The sequence below is a fragment of the Saccoglossus kowalevskii genome, chromosome 9, assembly GCF_978046115.1.
Source record: "Saccoglossus kowalevskii chromosome 9, keSacKowa6.1, whole genome shotgun sequence".
Taxonomy (NCBI): Eukaryota; Metazoa; Hemichordata; class Enteropneusta; family Harrimaniidae; genus Saccoglossus; species Saccoglossus kowalevskii.
Genome location: NC_140649.1, coordinates 33,525,016 through 33,546,171, shown reverse-complemented (window position 1 = coordinate 33,546,171; position 21,156 = coordinate 33,525,016). Strand labels below are relative to the sequence as shown.

The 21,156-nt window shown below is 35.0% G+C and overlaps 1 protein-coding gene across 1 annotated transcript; it reads left to right on the top strand.

Annotated features, from left to right (window-relative positions):
* Positions 1 to 19,247, top strand: LOC102808832 (receptor-type tyrosine-protein phosphatase mu-like). The gene is made up of 20 exons (XM_006816088.3): positions 1 to 357; positions 5,518 to 5,614; positions 6,971 to 7,020; positions 7,910 to 8,142; positions 8,779 to 8,866; positions 9,892 to 9,968; positions 10,107 to 10,140; positions 10,830 to 10,927; positions 11,618 to 11,740; positions 11,968 to 12,125; positions 12,793 to 12,928; positions 13,229 to 13,372; positions 14,106 to 14,205; positions 14,620 to 14,699; positions 15,209 to 15,340; positions 15,705 to 15,833; positions 16,161 to 16,318; positions 17,303 to 17,438; positions 17,597 to 17,674; positions 18,016 to 19,247. Exons 2-19 carry the CDS (start codon positions 5,520 to 5,522, stop codon positions 17,672 to 17,674), a joined length of 2,049 nt encoding a protein of 682 aa, XP_006816151.3. The 5' UTR covers positions 1 to 357; positions 5,518 to 5,519; the 3' UTR covers positions 18,016 to 19,247.
* Positions 19,248 to 21,156: the final 1,909 nt, after the last annotated feature.

The following is a 21,156-nucleotide window of genomic DNA, read 5'->3' as shown; positions in this document are numbered from 1 at the left end:
TCCGCACGGTTACAGAGTCTGCGCAGGTGCGTATCGAATGCAGGTAATTTTCAACTAACTAGTTCACCGTTCCTGCATTTTTACCACACTGCTGGATCGATATGAACCACATATAAAACGCACATTGTGGGAACTCAAGACCGTTTCCAAAGTATCAAATTTAACAATAAGTCAGTTTTTTACGAGGCATTGTCGGCCGAGTCGTCAGATCGATCTACGTAATCCGGAATCATATACATTTTATTGCGAAATAGCAATACCAAGGAGGAAGTGCGTTTCAGCAAAATAAGGAAGTAAGCGTCAAAAAATACTTGGAGCACGGAAAATTTGGTTTCGTGATATTTGACTGAGTCTCAGGTAAGTATCAGACAATGGCTGTTCTTTTATGACGATGTTACGTGAAACTGAGTTTGGTATATAAACGGTAAAAGTATTTTATTGGGCCATATCCCAATAGGTCAATAGGTCAATAAATACAGCATGCAACGCCCGTCAGTGAGTACAGAATGTGATGTAGTGGATAACCACATCGTATTTAATTATTTGTTTGTTTTGTTCGCTTATTTAAGTATTAATTCATCTGAGAATGTAAAACTATAGAAAAACCGTGCAGTGAACACGGCAAGTTAATGTGTACACATTTAATTAGGTATGAGAGCCATTAGAGTCTTTGTCCAAAACACAGCGTGGTACAATATAATCCCCTTATCTTATATATTATGATTGTTTCAAGTAATATCGCATTAAACCACACTTGACGTACAGTTTTAAACATGATAGGCCAACTTTACCTCAGATAGAGTTCAGACACGTATTATATTGGCCATCATTTAATTAAATGATTCAAATTTAATCTCTGTTGCAGGTAGATACCATCGAACACCGAGATAACTTAACAAACATGATAAATCACAACATTTTTTAAACAAATAAACCAACGACATTCTGGACAATAACTCACTCCTACATAATGCTAGGTTGACATATTGTCCACGGTAACCAGACACAGCCAAAAAATGAACATTAATTGTTGTTTACAGGAAAAAAACACATGAAAGATTTTTGATTCACGATATTTGGGCATTTGTTTAGAGGTCTTGGTCGTCTTTGTTGGTTTCTTTAACATCTTTTGATGACCTTCTCATTCACCAGAATCATGTATATAATGAATGTATAGCTATAAGTATCTTAACCGGATAGACTAGAAATTGAGCAAATTTCCCTTATTTCACTGCACCCAGTATGAATGTTGAAAGTAGGACAATGCAACTATTACATAGATGCCAGTTTGTGGGCGTTCGCGTTTATATTCTAAGCTAGGCCACATATGAAGGTAGAATACAACAACAACAACAACAACACCATGTCTATTGCATGTAATATCAGTTGAATGCTCTAAATACATAATTGATCACTATAGAATTTCGATCGAAGTAAAAAATGGTCGTCGATGAATTAATGGGGCTGATCAGATTTTAAGATTAAAGACTTAAGATTTGAAGTTTGAGAAGCTATTATACAGAAGCAACGAACAATTGTTTATTAATGTATTTGATTTTTGGGGATTGTCATACCTAACCGAATAACAAAATGATGAATTCTGTTAGCTAACATTTTGCAAACCTCAGAGAATGATAGCAACTATAAGAATTATTTTGTATGCCAATATTAATATGTTTATCATCTAATTTGCATATAATTTACTGATTTTCTAATCGGCTAAACTAATTTTAAAGAAATTGAGTACACAAGTAAATGCGACATCTGAAGTGGTCGATTTCATTTCATCGGATAATGTAGCGTAGCAATCAATTATCACCGTAACGTTTGTTTGTTGATTTAGTCATAGTCTTGTGTTGTGTGTCTATTTCCGTAATAATACCCGTAAATGTTATAACATTACGTCATAACAAATAAATGCATTTCCCATATTATTATGTAACTGAATGTATTATCAGCGATCTTCATTGTATTCAATCTTTGTATTGTACAATTTGTTTTTCTCTGTTTGAATTCTGACAAGAACATAGATGTGGAACCAAAACCGAATCCAAGATTGGAGAGTAGTGACCAGTTTCTGTGAAACGTTGTTTTGCTAAGTGTTTTTGGAATAGATATTGAAACCCATTTGTGGAATATTTTGCCAAAAATATTTTATCGAGAGAAATACATAGCATAAATTGGTAGTCCACTAAATTCTTATATAACTATCAGGTCACTGTTTTAACATTTACATTGAAGGGATTTTACAAAATTTGTGCTGAACGTATTAAATTATCCCCACCCAGACTCAAAGCAGAAAATTATCAATACTTTGATTTGTGCTTGAGAGAGGGCGATGTCGAGAAGCTAGTCACTGAGACTAACTATATCTTGTCACTCCTTCATTAATGGTTATAGCCAGTTCAAGGGTCGATGTGTATTGGTACAGACTGGAAGTGTCTGGTACTAAATCATAAATCATTTACGCCGAATAACAATAACAGTATGCAAAATACAATATGTAAACAATTTACTGCAATCTTTTGCTCTATCACGTTCACATGAGACAAGCGGGCTATAAACTAGCCGGCCGGCCAGAGTGAGGGATGACTGCAAAACCTATGAGATGTTAGGGAAAATATTATAATTTTCTTGAAAGTACAAAATATATTCAGCATATTTATACATAAATGATATATATACACCATTTAATTATTGCAAACAGTACATGTGCTCTATTTGAAACGTGAAAAACTGGGAAGTTTTTCTTACAAACAACATAATTGTAGCAAGTATATAACAAATAGTTTAGTGTGGCAATATCTATATACATCGATTGACGTCATTTTTGTCGAGTTTGAAGTATATATATTTGCCGCAATGTATCAACATGCTAATGACAACAAATTCTACTTCCGTGTTGGCTGAGTTTTATATTCGAACGAAGCCATTTTAGTAATTGTTAAAAACATTCTCACTTTAAATATATTAATAATTTGCCTTGAATATTGAATATTGTGACCATAGACTAAGGATATCACATTATATAATCTATTTCCGCTTCCGTAATGGCCTCTGACTTTTTCAGGACTGTAATTGTGAACAAAGTTCTTCAGCCTTTCTTATTGCCCCGGCATGCGAACTTGATGAATGGATATGGCTATTTGATATGCTGACTTGTTCATTTGTGGCAGGTTATATCGTTGTTATGTATCATGGGTCAACTGTTGGCTTTCTTCCAAATGCTTTGTTATTCTCAAACATCGTTTAGAGATATATATAACGCCTGAAAGCGTTCGTGTTTGACCAAGGGGCGGTCGATACTACCCGGATACTATGCGCTAATATGGGGGTGTTCGCTTAGAAATTTAACTGCTGGGATGGGAAAATGACTGAGATTACCTGAATTCAATAATTATTGTGTGTGATATTCAGAGAACATATATCACGGATAAACACCCCTTCAAATCATCTAAATTTCCTACGCTAGCTCAGAAGATATATATTGACCAGTCGATGTACAGCTCTGTTATAATTAATATATAGAAACTGGGGTTGGTTAGTGCATTGTGTCATAAACACTGGCGTTGTGTTCAGGGATCAGGGAATTTTGTCTCGCTTGGCTAATGTCACCAACACGTAGAGATACCAGATTCGACCCAAATGAATACACATTAGTTCATTACAGATAATCCAACGCGCGTTGTACCATCACTGGTATCACGTTGAGATGTTTTCAACTCTGTGTACGAACAATTCTTCGTTACTAGTAGTACAACCAGGTCGCCACCCAGTAGAGTGCCAAAGTAGTGTGATTTCTCACGAATGACCATCTACTAACTTCGACTTCCAGCGTAGGCTGGGACATATATATATAGTCCACTGTACTTACTGTATGCCAATCCTGGAGCTGTCTGGCCAAAATGAAAATGCTATTATAATCGCCGTGCCACTTTCCACACTCTCGTAGTATCATTTACTTGCCGCTAAAATGCAAAATTGAGTATGACAACATCAATCCCTGAAAGCAGCATATATACATATAATTGTATATTGTGGCCCAGTACACATACAACAGATGTCGGTAAACCATGGAACTCCATGATACAATCTACTTGAACTTTTGTGAACAATTTATGTAATTTATATCAGTACAATCAAGGAAGTGAAACAATGAATCTAAAACGAGGTTGAAATTGTCGACCCAGTGAATGAATATCGTAAATAAACAACAGTGTGGGCTTTGTAGCGTTATTTTCTACGTCAATATTTCTCAATGAAACATGCATTTTGTCTGCTTTAGGGAGTGTGGGAAGATGTTACACAGCAGTAAATGAGTTGCATCACTTCTCTGTTTTACTCAAGCACATCCCCTGTAATGACTGTGTAGGATTCTATTTTCAGTAACTGATACGTGTGGCACAAACGGCTGCTACGACTACGACAAATTTACCACATCTGATTCGAATCACAGTCCCCCCACAACGTTGTGAAGGGACTGTGTTCGAATTCACCAAATTTGCGCCCTAGATAATTTCTCTCAGATTGCAACTTCTCAGAAAGTGTTTACTTAGGGTCAACGATGCTACATGTTCTACTCCATGAATGCGACTGAAGTTCTTTGACAGTTCGACGCGTTTAGCAATAAGCCCGTGACACCATAGACATGTATACCCTTATCGTATCGTTATTTTAATTAGAAATGATATACATATGAATATAATTTTGCAATTAACAAATTTACGCTGGGTACCATTAGTCGGAGGGGTTACTCATACTCATATTCATGCAGATGAAACGCCATTCTCGTATATCATTCCTAAAGAATATCCCCATGTGGTTATCTCACAAATAGATAGAAATAATTATTTTAGAATTATAGTATTATTTGTATTTTGGGGTTTCAGATGACTTTTGGGAGTTTCTAAAGTTCAGGTCATGTTACATTTCAACATTTCACAATATTGTTGGTGATTTCATCCACAAACGGATTTATAATATACATGTACATTTATGATAACAAACCCCACTGGAAAGCAGCTATACATATATTAAGATATTAATTAAATTAATATTCACTCAGGCTGGTTAAAACTTACATCCGATAGTTGTAATTGACGTGACTATAACACTCACGTAAACACAATGATAAACGTTTTGAAAAAAGTCTATAGGGAAAACCACATAAATCTTTCATGGCTTTTAAAATCCGTATTATATAATTATTTTTTGTACATACAAAAAGTGTTCAATAAATTGGAGACGTTCTTTTGTACGAGCGCTTCACAATGTTAATGTTGACAGGATTTTGGATAGTAATATTAGTTAAAAAAACGTATATATTATAAAAGTGCACATTACGCATAAGCTATGCGGTGTACAAAATGTACCAATAGGCATTCCCGTAACAGTATTACGTCAACGGTACGTGTGTTATTATACAAAAACATTGTGGCGCTGTTTATCAAATCAAAGACACGAGGTCTTTCTCTCTATATTGTCTTGGATTAAATCATCGTATGATTTCACCTGTAGGTATGAGTGCCGTAGGTTTAGGAATCGTAGCTGCTTTGCTTACGATATTGATATTATTTACCATATTTTTGGTAGTGTTGTACATATACTTAATAAGGTAAGACTGATTTTTTTACTTCTTTTTTAAATTTGTATATGTTTTTGAATGAAAATAGCAAACGAGGAGAGTCCCTATCTAGCATTCTCGTTGAATTCTGTTTTAATCATGTTTAATGTAACTGCTCGAACAAACGACAACGATTTATACCCATGACTCAATGCTAATCTGGAAGATTATTTGAAAATTTATTGTTTATTTAATTCACGAAAGACACGTATGTCATGTCATGTTTTGTTTGCCATTTTTCTTACCATTTCTCTTATTCTGAATTAATATTCTACAGAACAAGTTTTCTGTGGTTACCGTGTTCACGTGTTAGTTCACAAAAATGTAAAAATTATCGTGTTTTGTATTGTAGATGTGAAACCATTTTTATTAAAAAAAATAACATTTTGGTGATTATTGCGAATTTGGGACGGTGAAAGTCGCTGTAATTCATTTACGTGTTTAGAAAGAATCGTAATTGTAAGTACGACAAAAGTCATCGAAATCGACAGTAACTAAATTTAAAACGAGTTTTTTGTGAGTTTTGCGACGGAGATAATTTTAAGGTAATGTTTTGTTGCTGATACACATTGTGTTTCCTCGTCACGGTGATCACCACAATGTACTGCAGACGCGGGAGAATATGTAAGGCCACTTTTCTAGTTTTCTGGAGCTTTCTAAATTAAATTATGATTATTGTCGTTGGAAATGATGTCATACTGTTTCAAATATATAATACACCTTCGTTTTGAGCCAGGTTAAGGCTTACTCGATGATATGTTCGTGTCGCAGTCTCGTCAGTGGAGTGTGAGGGTGTGTGTGTGTGTGTGTGGGGGGGGGGGGGTTACACACTGGCAAAACAAATAAGTATTTTCATAAAATCTTTGTTCTACAGATGTTCGACAGGTCATGCAAGAGTCATCCGGTTCATGTGAAACTAAGCAGCGAGAGTTGATGGGTCATGTATTTAAAGTCACGTGTGAAAGGACTAAAATATTGAAAGTTAAATTACGAATCTCCAAAAGTTAGGTTAAATTGCAAATGAAAAAAAAAATCGCAACTGTAAATAAATAATTCAAAAATGTAAAGTGGTATTTACATCTAAATGAAAATTAAAAAAAACTTAAATTAATCTTCAAAACTACAGTTTTGTTAATATTCAATTATAACCAGGCTTGGAGCGTGGTTCTCCTCAGTTACTGTACAGCTATATACGAAACTGTGTTTATGATATTATTCAGTATGTAACAATGTGGATATATAGATCAACAAAAAGACAAAGTCAAACGGATTTATCCTAGAACGATTCGGAAAAATATGTTTTCATGTTGATCAACCGAATTTACAAGATCATTACGTTGATTTCAGGACAAAGAAAACGTGGAGACAAGCTATGCCTAACTACCTGAAGGAAAAAGGTATTTATTTCATTTAATGTTTTAGATCCACGGAAATGTTTGTAGGTGATCTCTAAATCTCGCGAGATCGACGCTACCGATAGATAGATAGGTACGTAATTTGAGCGACATCAACGCCAACCTTTAAGAGTTTCTGAACAAAACAAAATAGTCAACTCTTTTTCACGCAGTTGAATTCATTTGAAGGTTTTCCAGTGTCTTGAACACTGGCGTTGTGTTCGGAAATCAGGGAATTTCGTTTCGCTTGGCTGATGTCACTTACACATAGAGATACCAGATTCGACCCAAATAAATACACATTAGTTCATTACATCCAGCTTTATTCACACAAGCAGTCAATTGAGGTAACCCCTCGCTGTACCGTCCTCTCGATCTCCCTCCTTACAAAGGCTACCAACTTTCTATATTAAAAGTCAAAACACTAAGGCGAGGCGGAGTAAACATGCGATCAGCCAATCGCTGCAGTCGTTCGCACGATCACGTGATTACCAGGGATGTGTCTCATGGCTTGCAAAGTTGTCACTACTAAATACATAACACCAGCATGTAAAGGCAATTTTTTAAAGCCAGAAGCAGTTCAAGATCATGATTTACACGACTATTATCAATAGGTGATTTAGTATTATCATTGACTCCGCCGTCAGCATCAGTACGCCGTTCGCGCCCTCTATCGACGAAGTAGTTCTATAACGTGGATGGGTGACGGGGGATTGTCCACGTACAAATGTACATTATACCTTGAAATCTTGAGCCAGTGATTTGTTTTGATATATTCTGAACGGCACACACGTCAAACCAAAGTCCTATAATAAGTAACATCGATTTCACTACGCCACACAATGCGCAAATTTTATGATTTTCACATAACAAATGTGTGCTTATTCGACAGGTTTAATTAAACACGACCCTCATTCTGGTAGAAATGGTGGTACTCATAATCCTCCAAATAATTGGGCGCCGATCACCCCAGACGATGACGTTCTTCCCACTCCGACACCGAGAGAACGCCCCGTGCCGCCGCCTAAGCCAAAACATCAGCCAATCCAAGTGGCGAATTTAGCAGATTATATAACGCGTAAAAAAGCCGCAGGCAGAGGTCACAACCTGGAGGCAGAATTTATGGTAAATGTCAATATTGCTATTTGGAGGACGTAAGAGGCGAGGGTCAAAATACAACAAGAGCTGTGCATATACTGTATATTGACCTGGAAGTTATTTATCACACATTCTATTACCCCTATATATTCTATAAAGTATGCTAAACAAAAAAAAAACAAAAAAAAAACACGTAATATGGTGCATGCATACTATTCAGTTCTTGCTGTATAATTTTAAACGATTCATTCAATCGTTTAAAGGGGCATAAACACTTTATATAAACTTAAAACCGCGGTAGTCGTCGCGCAGCGCGTGTTCGAATTTCATGTAAATAAACAATGTATTTTACAAGCGTCGCTATGAGTCCCATATCGAACAGGACGCGGCTAAACGACTGCCGCCCTTTAAAGGTGCTTTCACACTTTGCACAAACGTAAAGTACCAATCAATCCCTGAGCAATGTACACACCATAACATGTTGAGATTGTTGTAATGAAAACTTCCGATACTCTCAAAAGAAGATGTGCGTGTAAATTACATTTTTTTTATTTACACAGAAAAGGAACATGTTATGCGCGCGACGACCACCGCTTTTTAAATGAGAGTATGTCACACTCATAATGATCTTTTATTTTTATCTCGTCAAAATTCAACCATTAGGAACTCAAAGAAGGGCAGAATGGAGAATGGAAAGTTGGCGGCAAAAACGTAAATCGTCCAAAAAATAAGTTCACTAACATAGCGGCATGTAAGTAAATTAGAAAGACCTCCCTAAATCCTATTGTTTTGAAAGCATCCATAGTTTACCTGATCTCTGCATGGATGCTTCAAATGTCCGTACTCTTGTCTACGTATATATAAAAACTACCATCTCCATCACCACGTCAACACAAAGTGGCATAAATACTCAATAAAAAATGCCGTGTTCAACTACATAGCACTCGCCTCTACTATTATTTCAACTACGTTAGTAGATTCATTGATTCAAAATGCTGTTTCCATGACAAAACAATCTACATTCTTACCATCATTTAATGACTTGGTACTTGCATCAGGGCAGCCACATCATGACAATGTTGGTTTATTATGTACAACCATGGAACTATAGACTCCTGGCACAATTAAATAGCATTATTTTATATGTTACATGACGTATTTTTGAGAAACTATTATTTTCAGAACAATTCCATGAAACAAAATTGTATTTTTGGTAAATCTTTTTAAAACCTGGAATTTTAAAATAATTCAGGACAACAAAATTCCCCCATCAATAACAATGTATTTTTTCCCAGCAAATGTCACCAGCCAACAATTTGAGATATGGCATATTATCTCTGCTATAGGAACCTATGATAAAAACGTTATAATACTGCCAAAATGGCAACTATCCACTAAAATACAACTAGCATTTTTTTGAAAATTGGACTGGTTACCCTCAACTCAGGCTGGAGTACAATTTGTTGCAAACTGAACAAATTCTGGATATTTTTATTACTAAAAAAATAAATATATGACAGCATTGGTGTTTAAATATTATACCAGGCGACTATTCTCGACACTGAAAGTCACTGTTGTTTCTCCTCACTTTTATGTGTGCAAAGTACATGTGTCGGCGGAACATATGGTGCATTTATCCTTAGACATCACGTTCCATATTTGGCATTGATAGCTATTCACTACTACCGTTTAGTATTATCATAATGGTGTTATGGCAATTTTACGATTAGTGGTTCAGTGTAGAAGTGTTAATATATATTTAATTTATTTTCATAGACGACCATTCTCGTGTAGTGTTGGATATCACGGACGGCGACGAGAACTCAGACTACATAAATGCGTCCTATATTAAAGTAAGTTTTTCACCTTTAACGGTGCTTACATGTTTTTCGGGCGCACTGTAAATTGTTTTCATCATATATATTGTCATTAATAGACTAGAAATATTGACCCCAACAACGTTTTCATAATCTTGTTTTGTCCAATTTCAGGGCTACAAGAATACAACATACATCGCCACACAAGGTGTGTAGCAACAAAACGCCACGTAACAAAACATACTGAAACGTAACGTAATATGAGACGACGTAACATAACATTATTTATTTACTTTATTCAAATCATATCATTGCATCTCATATTATTTTATTGAATCAAAACCTCAAAAATATGCAAACTTTAGAAAGTCATAAGTGTGAGAGTTAGCTGAAAAATCTGGTAACCTTTCAGCCAAACTTCGTTTAAGATGTATCAATGAGTTTTCGTAGCATGAGGTAAAACCAGAGGTACATTACTTGGGGTTTGCAACTCGCATAGTACTGTATGGTGACATCATGTCAAGATCCCATTGAAGCCTCATCTCGTAGATAGCGAGACTGAGGCTACGACCTTCTGACATGATATATATCAATGTTCAAGGTTTGTAATGAAAAAATAAAACTTTTCTTGCCACTATCGTAGTGAAAAATGTAATACATCGAAAATGTACAGAAAATATAGTTCTCGTAATCCGTCATATCGTGAGCAGCTACTTTGATCCACCTGGACATCCCAGTATCCTAGTTACCTCGGGCATGCGCATTCGCATTTTTCTGAGTTGGAACGCTTATGCGAGAGCGAGATTGTAACGGGATCTTGGTATCATGTCACCGTAGTTGCAAACCCCAAGTAATGTACCTCTGGTAAAACGTATTACTGTCTATTCTATCACAAAGGTACAAAGAGTGTTACAGAAAAAGATTTCTGGAGAATGATTTGGCAGGAAAAAGTGAGAACCATATTGATGGCAACCAATCTCATCGAACAAGGACGGGTAAGGATTGTCTAGTTATTTTCCTTACTGCCTTGACACGCTATGAAACGGGTATGACGTCATTTGTTTGTGAGTAAAAAGTGTCGTTCGCTTCATTATTCGCTGTGGAATTACATGTAATGTATTGTTTATTGGCAAATATGCAAATTAGGTTTAGTCGTTCAGCTCTGTTTCAAATAACGAAAAACGTGTATACTCAATCTGATTAAAATGATTTTTTATTTATATTTTTAATCTTTTAACTGTAAACGCCAAAAGATCCGAACAACCTACATAGAATATCCCGTTCGTGAGATCACAAAGATTAATAAACCAACCAATCAAAGGCTTTGTATACAGTGATTATGTCATTTTTGCCATGGCTGCATGCATTGCTCTCTCTGATTGGCTATTGAAGTTCGCGAGAGTTCGAGGTTGTCCAGATCTTTGGGTTTTTGCAATTAGACAATTACAAAAAAAAACATCAAAATTAAGGAAATAATTGAAACAAAATAATAAACTGACACAGCAACATATTTATAATTAAAAAAAGAAAAAAAAAGAAAAAATACAATTAGATATGATTTTGAACAGACTGATGTATAATAGTATGGCGGCACATTATGTTAGCAACTCCGAGTCGGTTGTCAAGCAAAATGGCAAAGTCGGATAAATAACATTATGTGTACTTAATTTTATTTTTATTAACAGGAAAAATGTACGCAGTATTGGCCTGAATTACACAAAACTTGCTCAAGTGGTGTGTTTATTGTGAAAAACCTCCACGAAGAACGCTTTGCTGATTCGGTTATTAGAACCTTCCACATTTCTGAGGTAATTACATACAATTATACATAACAAGCAGTAATTAAAAAACGGCGTAGTTCATGCTCGTTGGCGATACGTGTATATTCTTATTTTTAAATTCTCTGAATGAAAAGACTTGTCATATTTTCTCTCATTTTGTGAATTACTATTCCTAGCATGCTACATTTAAAGATACTGTAATATTGCTTACGTCACTATATGCTAATCAGATAGTTATAAACCTATCATTGCAGATTGATAAACCACGTGATGTTCGAGAGGTCAAACAGTTTCACTTCAGCGTGTGGCCCGATATGGGAGTGCCTAAATACCCGTCAGGTGTCTTGTCATTCTTACGTAGAGTGAAAGCCAGTAATCCCGCCAATGCTGGGCCCATGGTGATTCACTGTAGGTAAGGCTTGCTAGAAATGACTTAAATGATAAACCCGTCATCCCATATTTCTCCCACTGTAACTTAGGACTGGTATATGTGACGTCATTGGTAAAACACATCCTGATGATCGACCGTGAGTCAGGGTTTTTATAAATGACGTCACCGAAACAAAACAAAAACATCATGATGATTCTATATGACGTCATCAACAACAAACATAACAACCGACCATGGGTAAATAGCATATGAAAGAAATTAATAAAGTTGAACAAATAATTGAAATGATCTCCTTGACATTTCTGATAGAGAAAGGCGATGTCGTTAACATTTAGTGCATAGTAATATTCTTCTGCTTATATTTTGGGATGCGAAAGTGTTACTGTTATTATTCCACACATATACTGTGCAATTGTGGTGAAAGTTTAAAAAGTCTTCCATCAACAGACTTTATATTTCCTATCATAATATCTCTAAGATGTTTTTTGGGTTATGCAAATATGTAAGCATTAGCATGTTATGTAAACTTGCCCATCAGTTATTAAACACCACGTATATCGCTTTATGTATCTGAGTGTTCATTCTGAAATCACAATTATTAGAGCAGTTTGTACATGTACAATTTGTACATTAGCTGGCTGACTAATTGGTTTTCATGAAAAATAAATAACTTGTTCATACCTTTCAGCGCGGGCATTGGCAGAACCGGTACGTTCATAACCATAGACTCCATGCTAGAAATGGCCAAAGCAGAAAATCAAGTCGACATCTTCAACTTTGTTGATAAGTGTAGGGAGGCTAGAATGAACTTTGTACAAACCTCGGTAAGATAATCAATGATAGTTTAGAAAATTCTCTGATAATGACTTTCAACTTCCAACTCTATGGTAAAGCGTATTTCGTCGCCATCGTAAGCAGCAAACGATTAGAAATTAACTATGCAAAATATTTACACAATTACAATACAAATTTAGTCAAGTTACAAAAAAAATGGTTTGGTAGACACTATTATGCATGTAATTAGGGAATCGTTATTTGAAGGGGTGACATACAATTAGGGGGAAATGTGAATGCAAAAACTGGCGAGGTCTAATCTGCATTATTTAATCACCTGATATTTTCAGGATCAATATGCGTTCATATACACCGCTGTTTTGGAAGCTACGCTGTGCGGTAGTACGGAAATACCTTGTGGAGACCTGAGAATAAAGCTGGAGCAATTGAAGAAAAGAAAAGGAAAGAAAACCGGTCTACAACTGGAATTTGAAGTAAGTATTTTACAAAGTCTAAATATCGGTATGGATTTTTTTTGGAATAATATTGCAGATACAAATGTAGGACAGTTTTTGAGGGATGTATAACAAGAAGTGTATTGAACCTAATAAATCTAACGATGTTCGAGCCGAAAGGAAGATTATGTCATCTTAGCCATAATTTCACTCTTGTGAGTTCATACCATCGGGATACAAAAAATCAAATTTTCGAAATAAAAGAGTCCCAAATGTCATAAAAAAATTTACACGGTTTTTAATAGTAGGATTATTTCTACATATCTCAAAATCTTGCTCCATTGATGTCATAGGATGAGAAATCATATAATATTATTGTGAAAGCATTTTAAAAATATTATATAATTTAGTTTAGTTTTCAAGGTGATAATAGTTTCCCATTATATGCAATGAGACGTTCTCTCCCATGATGCATTGCAGTTATGTGCAGTTATATGCTCAAGAAAGCACATTTTTTCATCGTCTCAAACAGAGAACGACAATTTCATAAACATTTAACACATAATTGGAGGTGGAAGGGAAAATGATCTGGAAAACACTAAACATCTGGGAGCGAACGACCGAAATTTGAAAAATAAGAGTAATACTTACAGTCATTTAAGTGTAAAAGCTAATACATCGAATATTTATATACAATCACTGCTTTGTACCACCAGCACCAGAATTGTACTAGCATGTTATAAATTCAAAACACGATCTCATGTTTTGACAGAATCTTGCTAAGCTGTGTCCATTCCCTCACAAAGATGAGTTCAAGTCTGCGAGCGACCCGGACAATGCGCACAAGAACCGATACCCAGATGTTGTGCCACGTAAGTTTATATTACGAGTACATTTGTGAATCACGTGGACCGGGTGAGGCATATTGTCATAGACATGTAGCAAGAAATACGATTAAATTTATGTATATACAAGACAGAATATTTAAATTATGCATATACACTGTGACATCATTTGCTTACATGTTTTGCATCCAGTATACGAAAGACTGATAACAAATATTGTTCACTGATCAACACTTCCTCACGATCTGATGTGACATAAACATAATGTGTATTTAATAACAATAGTAAAAAACAACGCAATTATTTTATCCATAATTACAACGCTATATTATTTACCAAAAAAGTTGAACAAACTAAATCCAATAGTCGTACAAAATAATGTACGATTGTTGCGAAGATTATTAACCAATAAATAATGTTCTCCTTGTGTTTTAACTGCAGTTGATAGATGCAGACCATTCTTGATGACACCAGCCAAGAAAGGCGACTACGCCAACTACATTAACGCAAGTTTCCTCACAGTGAGTAAATCTTGCCCCGTGGGATTTCTAAAACGAGGGGGGGGGCTCATTGAAGGTTACAATTTTGCAGTTAGCAGAAGTCTTTTCCATACGTATTAGAATATTTAAACGACTGGAAATTCCTTACCAAAATCACAGTGCCTGATTGATCTGAGACTGTATTACGCACAATTATCTTCTATACAAACGCATAATGAACTTTTACTGAAAGATCAGGTAACTCTCTTAAAAACATGGTTATTTGCTAGTGATTAAATTTTCTAGCACAAATATTTGACGACTGTCTCTTTTTATTATCTCAATCGGACGATGACTATTAATCCCATTAAAACAATATTGTTGGAAATTTGAAATGTTGCGGGTCATAACTTCATTAGACGTACTGTAGGATTTCAGCATATAACGTACCGTAGAATATAGAATAACTATTTCTATCGGCAGTAATTTGTATATGTGTCTGCCAAAATTAGAAATATCAGCGATTGCATGCTAATAATGTTTATCCGTAGGCGTATACACACGAAGATGCATTCATAGCCACCCAGATGCCATACCCTCATACTGTGGTAGACTTCTGGAGAATGGTGTACGACTGGAAATCTCTGACAATTGTTATGTTGAACGATATGACGGAAGAAATGGTAGGTATTGGGCACACGAGATACACTGGTGTGTCATAGAGTTTAAACTGAAATGGCCGACCAGATCTCGTTGACAGTGAGAGAGCCACGAGACTTGGTTTTGTTCCTTGAAAAGTCTTCATTTTGAGGATCAAAGGTAAATAGCTCTCACGCACTTAACGACATCTTGCCGGTCATATGCGTCTATGTATATTGGTAAAAGTCATTCACTTACTCGGTAGGACACTCACATGATTGATATATTGAATGGCGATAACCCTGATAATAACCCCTAACAACGTACTCATCTCAGTAAATAAGTACAAATATGCAATGAATGAGTATATACAAATACAATGTCCTGTATCTGTTTTGGTTCTTTCAGAAAGCCGGACAATACTGGCCAGATGGCGGATCCGTTCAGCACGGTCCACTACGCGTTGAAGTTATGTCCCTGGTACAACATGGCGATATTTTGGAGAGAAAAATAAGCTTGCAGCACGTTGACAAAGTGGTAAGATATTATTATTGCACTATAACCAAATACATTATGGATTAAGAACGAGGCACACAGGAGTTTCTTAAGAGTTTATACCGTAACCCATATCAGACGCTACCAACAAAATTCCCCCTATACCTAAATATCGGAAATGTCTTTTTTTCATTTTTTTAAAGTTAGACTATCAAATCAACAGATATAAAGAAAACCTGAAGAGCAAATATTTGGAAAATAATTTATAAATATTTCACATAAACCTGTTTTTACTTATATTTGTACGTACACGTACATTTAATGTATTCTGTACAACCACATCATTGGTTTGCTTGTACTTTGTTCCAGGGAAAAGAGAATCCCCGCTTCATAACTCAGTTTCAAGTAATTAACTGGCCCGATAACCACAAAATCCCTGGATCATTTAATGTGATAATTAACATTATGAATATGGTAAAAACCTGGCAAAAGACAACAGGCGATACACCGGTAACTGTACAGTGCAGGTCAGTATGGATGTACAGATGTACTCTCTCCACTTTTCTGCCTGCTACCCTATACTACTAGTATAACTCCCATTACATCACTGTTTCCACTCATGCAAAATAAAATACTGCCGAGGATAATTCGAACAAATACCCTGTCCCCAAATTAACGCTTGGATATTCAGATTTAATAATCATATGGCTTAAACATTCCTATTTCAGTCTTTTACTTAAAAAGAAGATGTGTATTTTTTCACACTCTTGTTCGCAGAATACATTTCAATAAATTTTGAATTGTAAATTGTTTTTTCAGCTGAAACATAACATACTGACCAGTCTGATTAAAATGAAATCTATTTTGCGTTTTTTCCCATTTTTTTCCATTTTAAATATTATTTTGATTTGGTATGTGTATAACTTTCCTTATATATTTTATTATATTTCCAGATTTTAATAGTCTGATCGCATAGGAAATCTCGTTCAACTCTCGCAAAAATATAATAAGCAATCACAGAAAGCTGTATAGAGACAATATTAAACTTAGACGCTTGCGCACAAATTGCATAATCACTGCCTACTAGGCCACCTCTGGTTGTTTAATCTGATTATTTAAGATCTTACGAAATTTTCTATTGAGTTTGCTCAAATCTTTGGGCGTTTGTAGTCAAAAAATTAAAAAAAATTCAGAGAAATTTGTTTTAATAAATGACTAAAATAAAAAGTAAAACTCAAAAGAATGAAAATAAAAGAAGAATAACCAAATAACGTTTGATTTTAATCAGAATACACACTGACTTTGTCCACAATGCGCCTTCACGCAGAGTAAATAAAATTGTTAAAGTGTAAGCTTCGTAAAACCCTTACTATAATGAAACACGCAATGAAAAGAAACTGGAAAATGTTTCATTCGTATTCTGTGCATGGCGTACGTAGTATGACGTTTTAAATGTGTTAAAATACTGACCAAGGGTATTAACACATTGTATTTGTATTCCACTTATTCAGTAATGGAATTGGAAGGTCCGGTATATTTTGTACTCTAGTCGCTGTGTGTGAGCGGATCAATGTAGAGCAAACGGTCGACGTCTTCCAAGCTGTTAAGACTTTACGACTTAATCGACCTGGAATGGTGGAAACCTTGGTAAGTATGGATTCTTACAATGTATTGTCTGGTCAACAATTAAAAGTACATGTTTCATTTATCCATATCGAATTTTCTGACCGGATCTGGCTTGAAATGTCCTTTTTTATATGTTATTGACTTTGTTACTATACCGTTGCCAATTGTTTTTCAAACAGGCGCAGTACACGTACTGTTATGACGCCACACTCAACTATCTGGATCAATTTGCCACTTATCAGAACTTTATGACTTAGGTGAGTGAAATACTAGTAAATCTGTACACGTTCCCATGAATCTTGATAAAATACGTCTCATAAGCGCTTCGTCGATAGAGAGCGCGACTCATTGTAAGGATGAAAACTACTGTAAAATACTTTATTTTCGCTATTTTCGCTGAAGGGATGATTCCGTGAAAATAAAATCCAGCGAATATACTTTTTTTCCTATATTTCACATTAAATTCATCAAAAATCAGTGAAAATAAATTCCAAGCAAAACGTTCAAAAAGCCTTTTCAGCGAAAATTAATTCCAGCGAAAATAAAATATTCCATAGTATTCACGTAATTCACAAGCGTGATATTCTTGTCTTGACAGGCACTGTCGTACCATGGAAGCGGTATTGGCGACGTTCTACTTTGTGGATACAATGTAATTTTAACACACAACTCACCAAATAAACCTTTGATATACGGTGACTTCGATTTTTTGCAAGATAATGTGTGTGGGTGCAACACCGAGCCCACGCGGACACGAATCAAATTACACCACGGTTACTAGAAGTAACTAGAAGAATATTTTGTGAAAATAATTGTATGTTGATACATTCTGACATGAAATATTTACTTTGTTCGTACAGTTTTACTTTTAGTTTTACTTGTCACACTCGCGCATCAACCGGATTTTACACGATTTTATTATACAATGTTATTCAGGTTCAGGTTTTCAATTCAACATATACAGAAATAAACTACAGCAATAACTATGTCCAAATAGTGGCAATGCTTTCATAATAAAAAATGTGGTATGAATATAATTTATTACAAATGAACATTGATGCTTTTGAAAAAAAAAATATTCAACAGAAAATTATTGATGCAGATATATATATGGTATAATACACATTTAGCCAAATACATGGAATGGTTAGAATTGTAATTTAATTCTCTATCAATTCTGAAAGTATACACAGTTTAAATAATTCGTTTCACAAATTCCCATGTAATTAAAACTTTAACTGGAAAAAACATGACTATTTCTGACTATTTACATTCACTATATGTGCAACCATAGTATTATCTTAAAATACTTTGATAAATTCACAGTAAGTCATAACTTTCAAGGATTCCAGCTTTAAATATTGTGGTCATTATAGAAAATGATGTCAGTTGGTATGGCAACAAATCCTGTAATTTTGGAATGGTGAAGCTAGCCTGTACTTGACAGAAACAAGGTCATGGTTTTTAATCACAAAATCAAATGTAATTTCCATTGTAACCACTTACTTTAAGTGTAATACACAACGTGAATGGAACTTTAATACACAGACACATGGTCGCGTCTGTAAAATAGTATCCAAGATTTTAACGAGCAACATAATCTACCGTCCAATGCGGATTGCATTTATTCATTTGATCAAGAATTCTTGAATGTTTGTACGAGGTGTTTTCAGATTTGTGGCAAATAAGATTATACATTGTGAAAGTATTTGTTTTATTATTGTTTTAATTTACCTGTATTACAAAAATACATATAACCAGGTTACAACTGTCAATGTGTTTTTTGAATTGAATAAACTCAAAATGTGAAACAATCTTACCCAATTTAAATCAACGAAGTCAGATTACTTTGAAAATGGTGGTGGTGGCGGTGTGCGTGCGTGCGTGTGTTTGTATAGAAGTTTATATAGAAGTAGAGGTGGAGCCAGTGGTCCAGCATAGGTTTAGTAAAGGGGGAAGGTGTGGTTCAATTTATATTAACATCAATATACTTGTACCATACCTTCGCAAACATTTCTATGTTCAGTCACGGGATATTCAACTTTTATTTAATTAAACTTAATTAAAACGCAATTCTACGTTAAATTGCATTGTAATTGAGTTTAATTAAACTCCAATTAAAACGCAACCCTATATAGGACCGCGTTTTAATCGAGTTCATATCGCAACTATATTAAAAGTTAATTCAACTGTATTAAAAGTCAATCCAATGTGTGACGTCACAACTAAGGTGACACCTGAATGTGTGTGTGTTGGAAGGGAGGGGGGGGGGGCTGGGTCGCAGGGATTTTGCCAACATGGATGATGAGTTAGAAATACATAATTGGCTGTTTTATTGACGTGAAGTTTAACTTACACTTGAGAGATATCAAGGAAAAGTCTAAACATAGGAACCTCTAAATTCGACTCAAATTGTTAGATTTCTATCAGACTGTATTAAAACTGAGATGATCACCAGGATATTTCTACTTAACACAGCGATGGAAAGAATCAACGCCAGTCGATATTGAAGTGAATATTTCTCATATAATTATAGTTATAATTAGTTAATTGAACATTTCGACAAATTAAAAAGAAAGTATCAGCAAGGTTCACCCATGGTACCGGTAAGTTGGAGTGTTTGTGTTTTAACCCATGAGACTTGCTTGAGAAAATTGGAAGGCGCACTCTGGAGAACTGGACGTAACACTGACCTTGCAAGTGATATAAATTAAAATGGCGGTAAATATCGCATATTCATGCTCATAGATGTCGAACTCATTGATTTTAGATCTAATAAAAATGGAAATTCGTATAACATCGCAATTCTATTTTGCCTCAATTATGACAATATGGATTCTACCACATTAGATATTTTATCAGAGGATGTTATATCACGATGTGCTTTGAATATAATTTACTTTTAGGTTAAAGTTGTGGGCGACACATTCAGTATATATCCAATGAATTAGACAGTAAGTGTAGAAAAGAAAAACAAAAAACACTGGTCTAATGCCTAAATTCTTGTTCTATCTCGCCATAGAGAAAATAAAAAAGAATTTGTGGAAGTAATCAGCAAATTATAACCTGTCACACAAACCGGTTCAGAAGGATTATAAAAATTGTATATGTATATTTTCCTATATGTTTATATGTTTCTATGGAAACTAAAAGTCAATAAGGTCACAACTAATATATACAACAGAATTTCCTTGCCTCGAAGGAAAAAATAAGTATATTAACACGAACTATATCTGTGTATATATTTTGCAATGTCATCATAATGTCACTATAACGTGTGGTACGTAATAGTCAGTACCAAATATGTCGACTTAACTACGATGTAATGTAACATTTCACGCCATGTATATAACACAATGAACTCAGTTTTAATAACTTTGATTTGTTAAACCCTTTTAGTTAATAACCGGCCCCTAACACCATATTTATTATCATTTATTGTTATGCTGAACTTTGAGTTTGCTCGTAAAAAATATTACCACTATCGGAAAACAATGCCAATCGGGTTGACTTAACTACGAGTGCAGTGCAATAAAGATTAGTATGCCATAAACTCGCTCTGAATTGCTTGCATTTCAGATAAATTTTACCCTCCCCCGCGAACAAATTAAAAAGTGACCATAAATTAAACAAACACCATGTTTTAAAACCGGGGCCGCATATGGAGTCGTCAAAGAGCATTCAGCCTTTCAATACTATCGCGTCTTTGGCTGTGTCGTTAGTATATTCACGCAAGTTG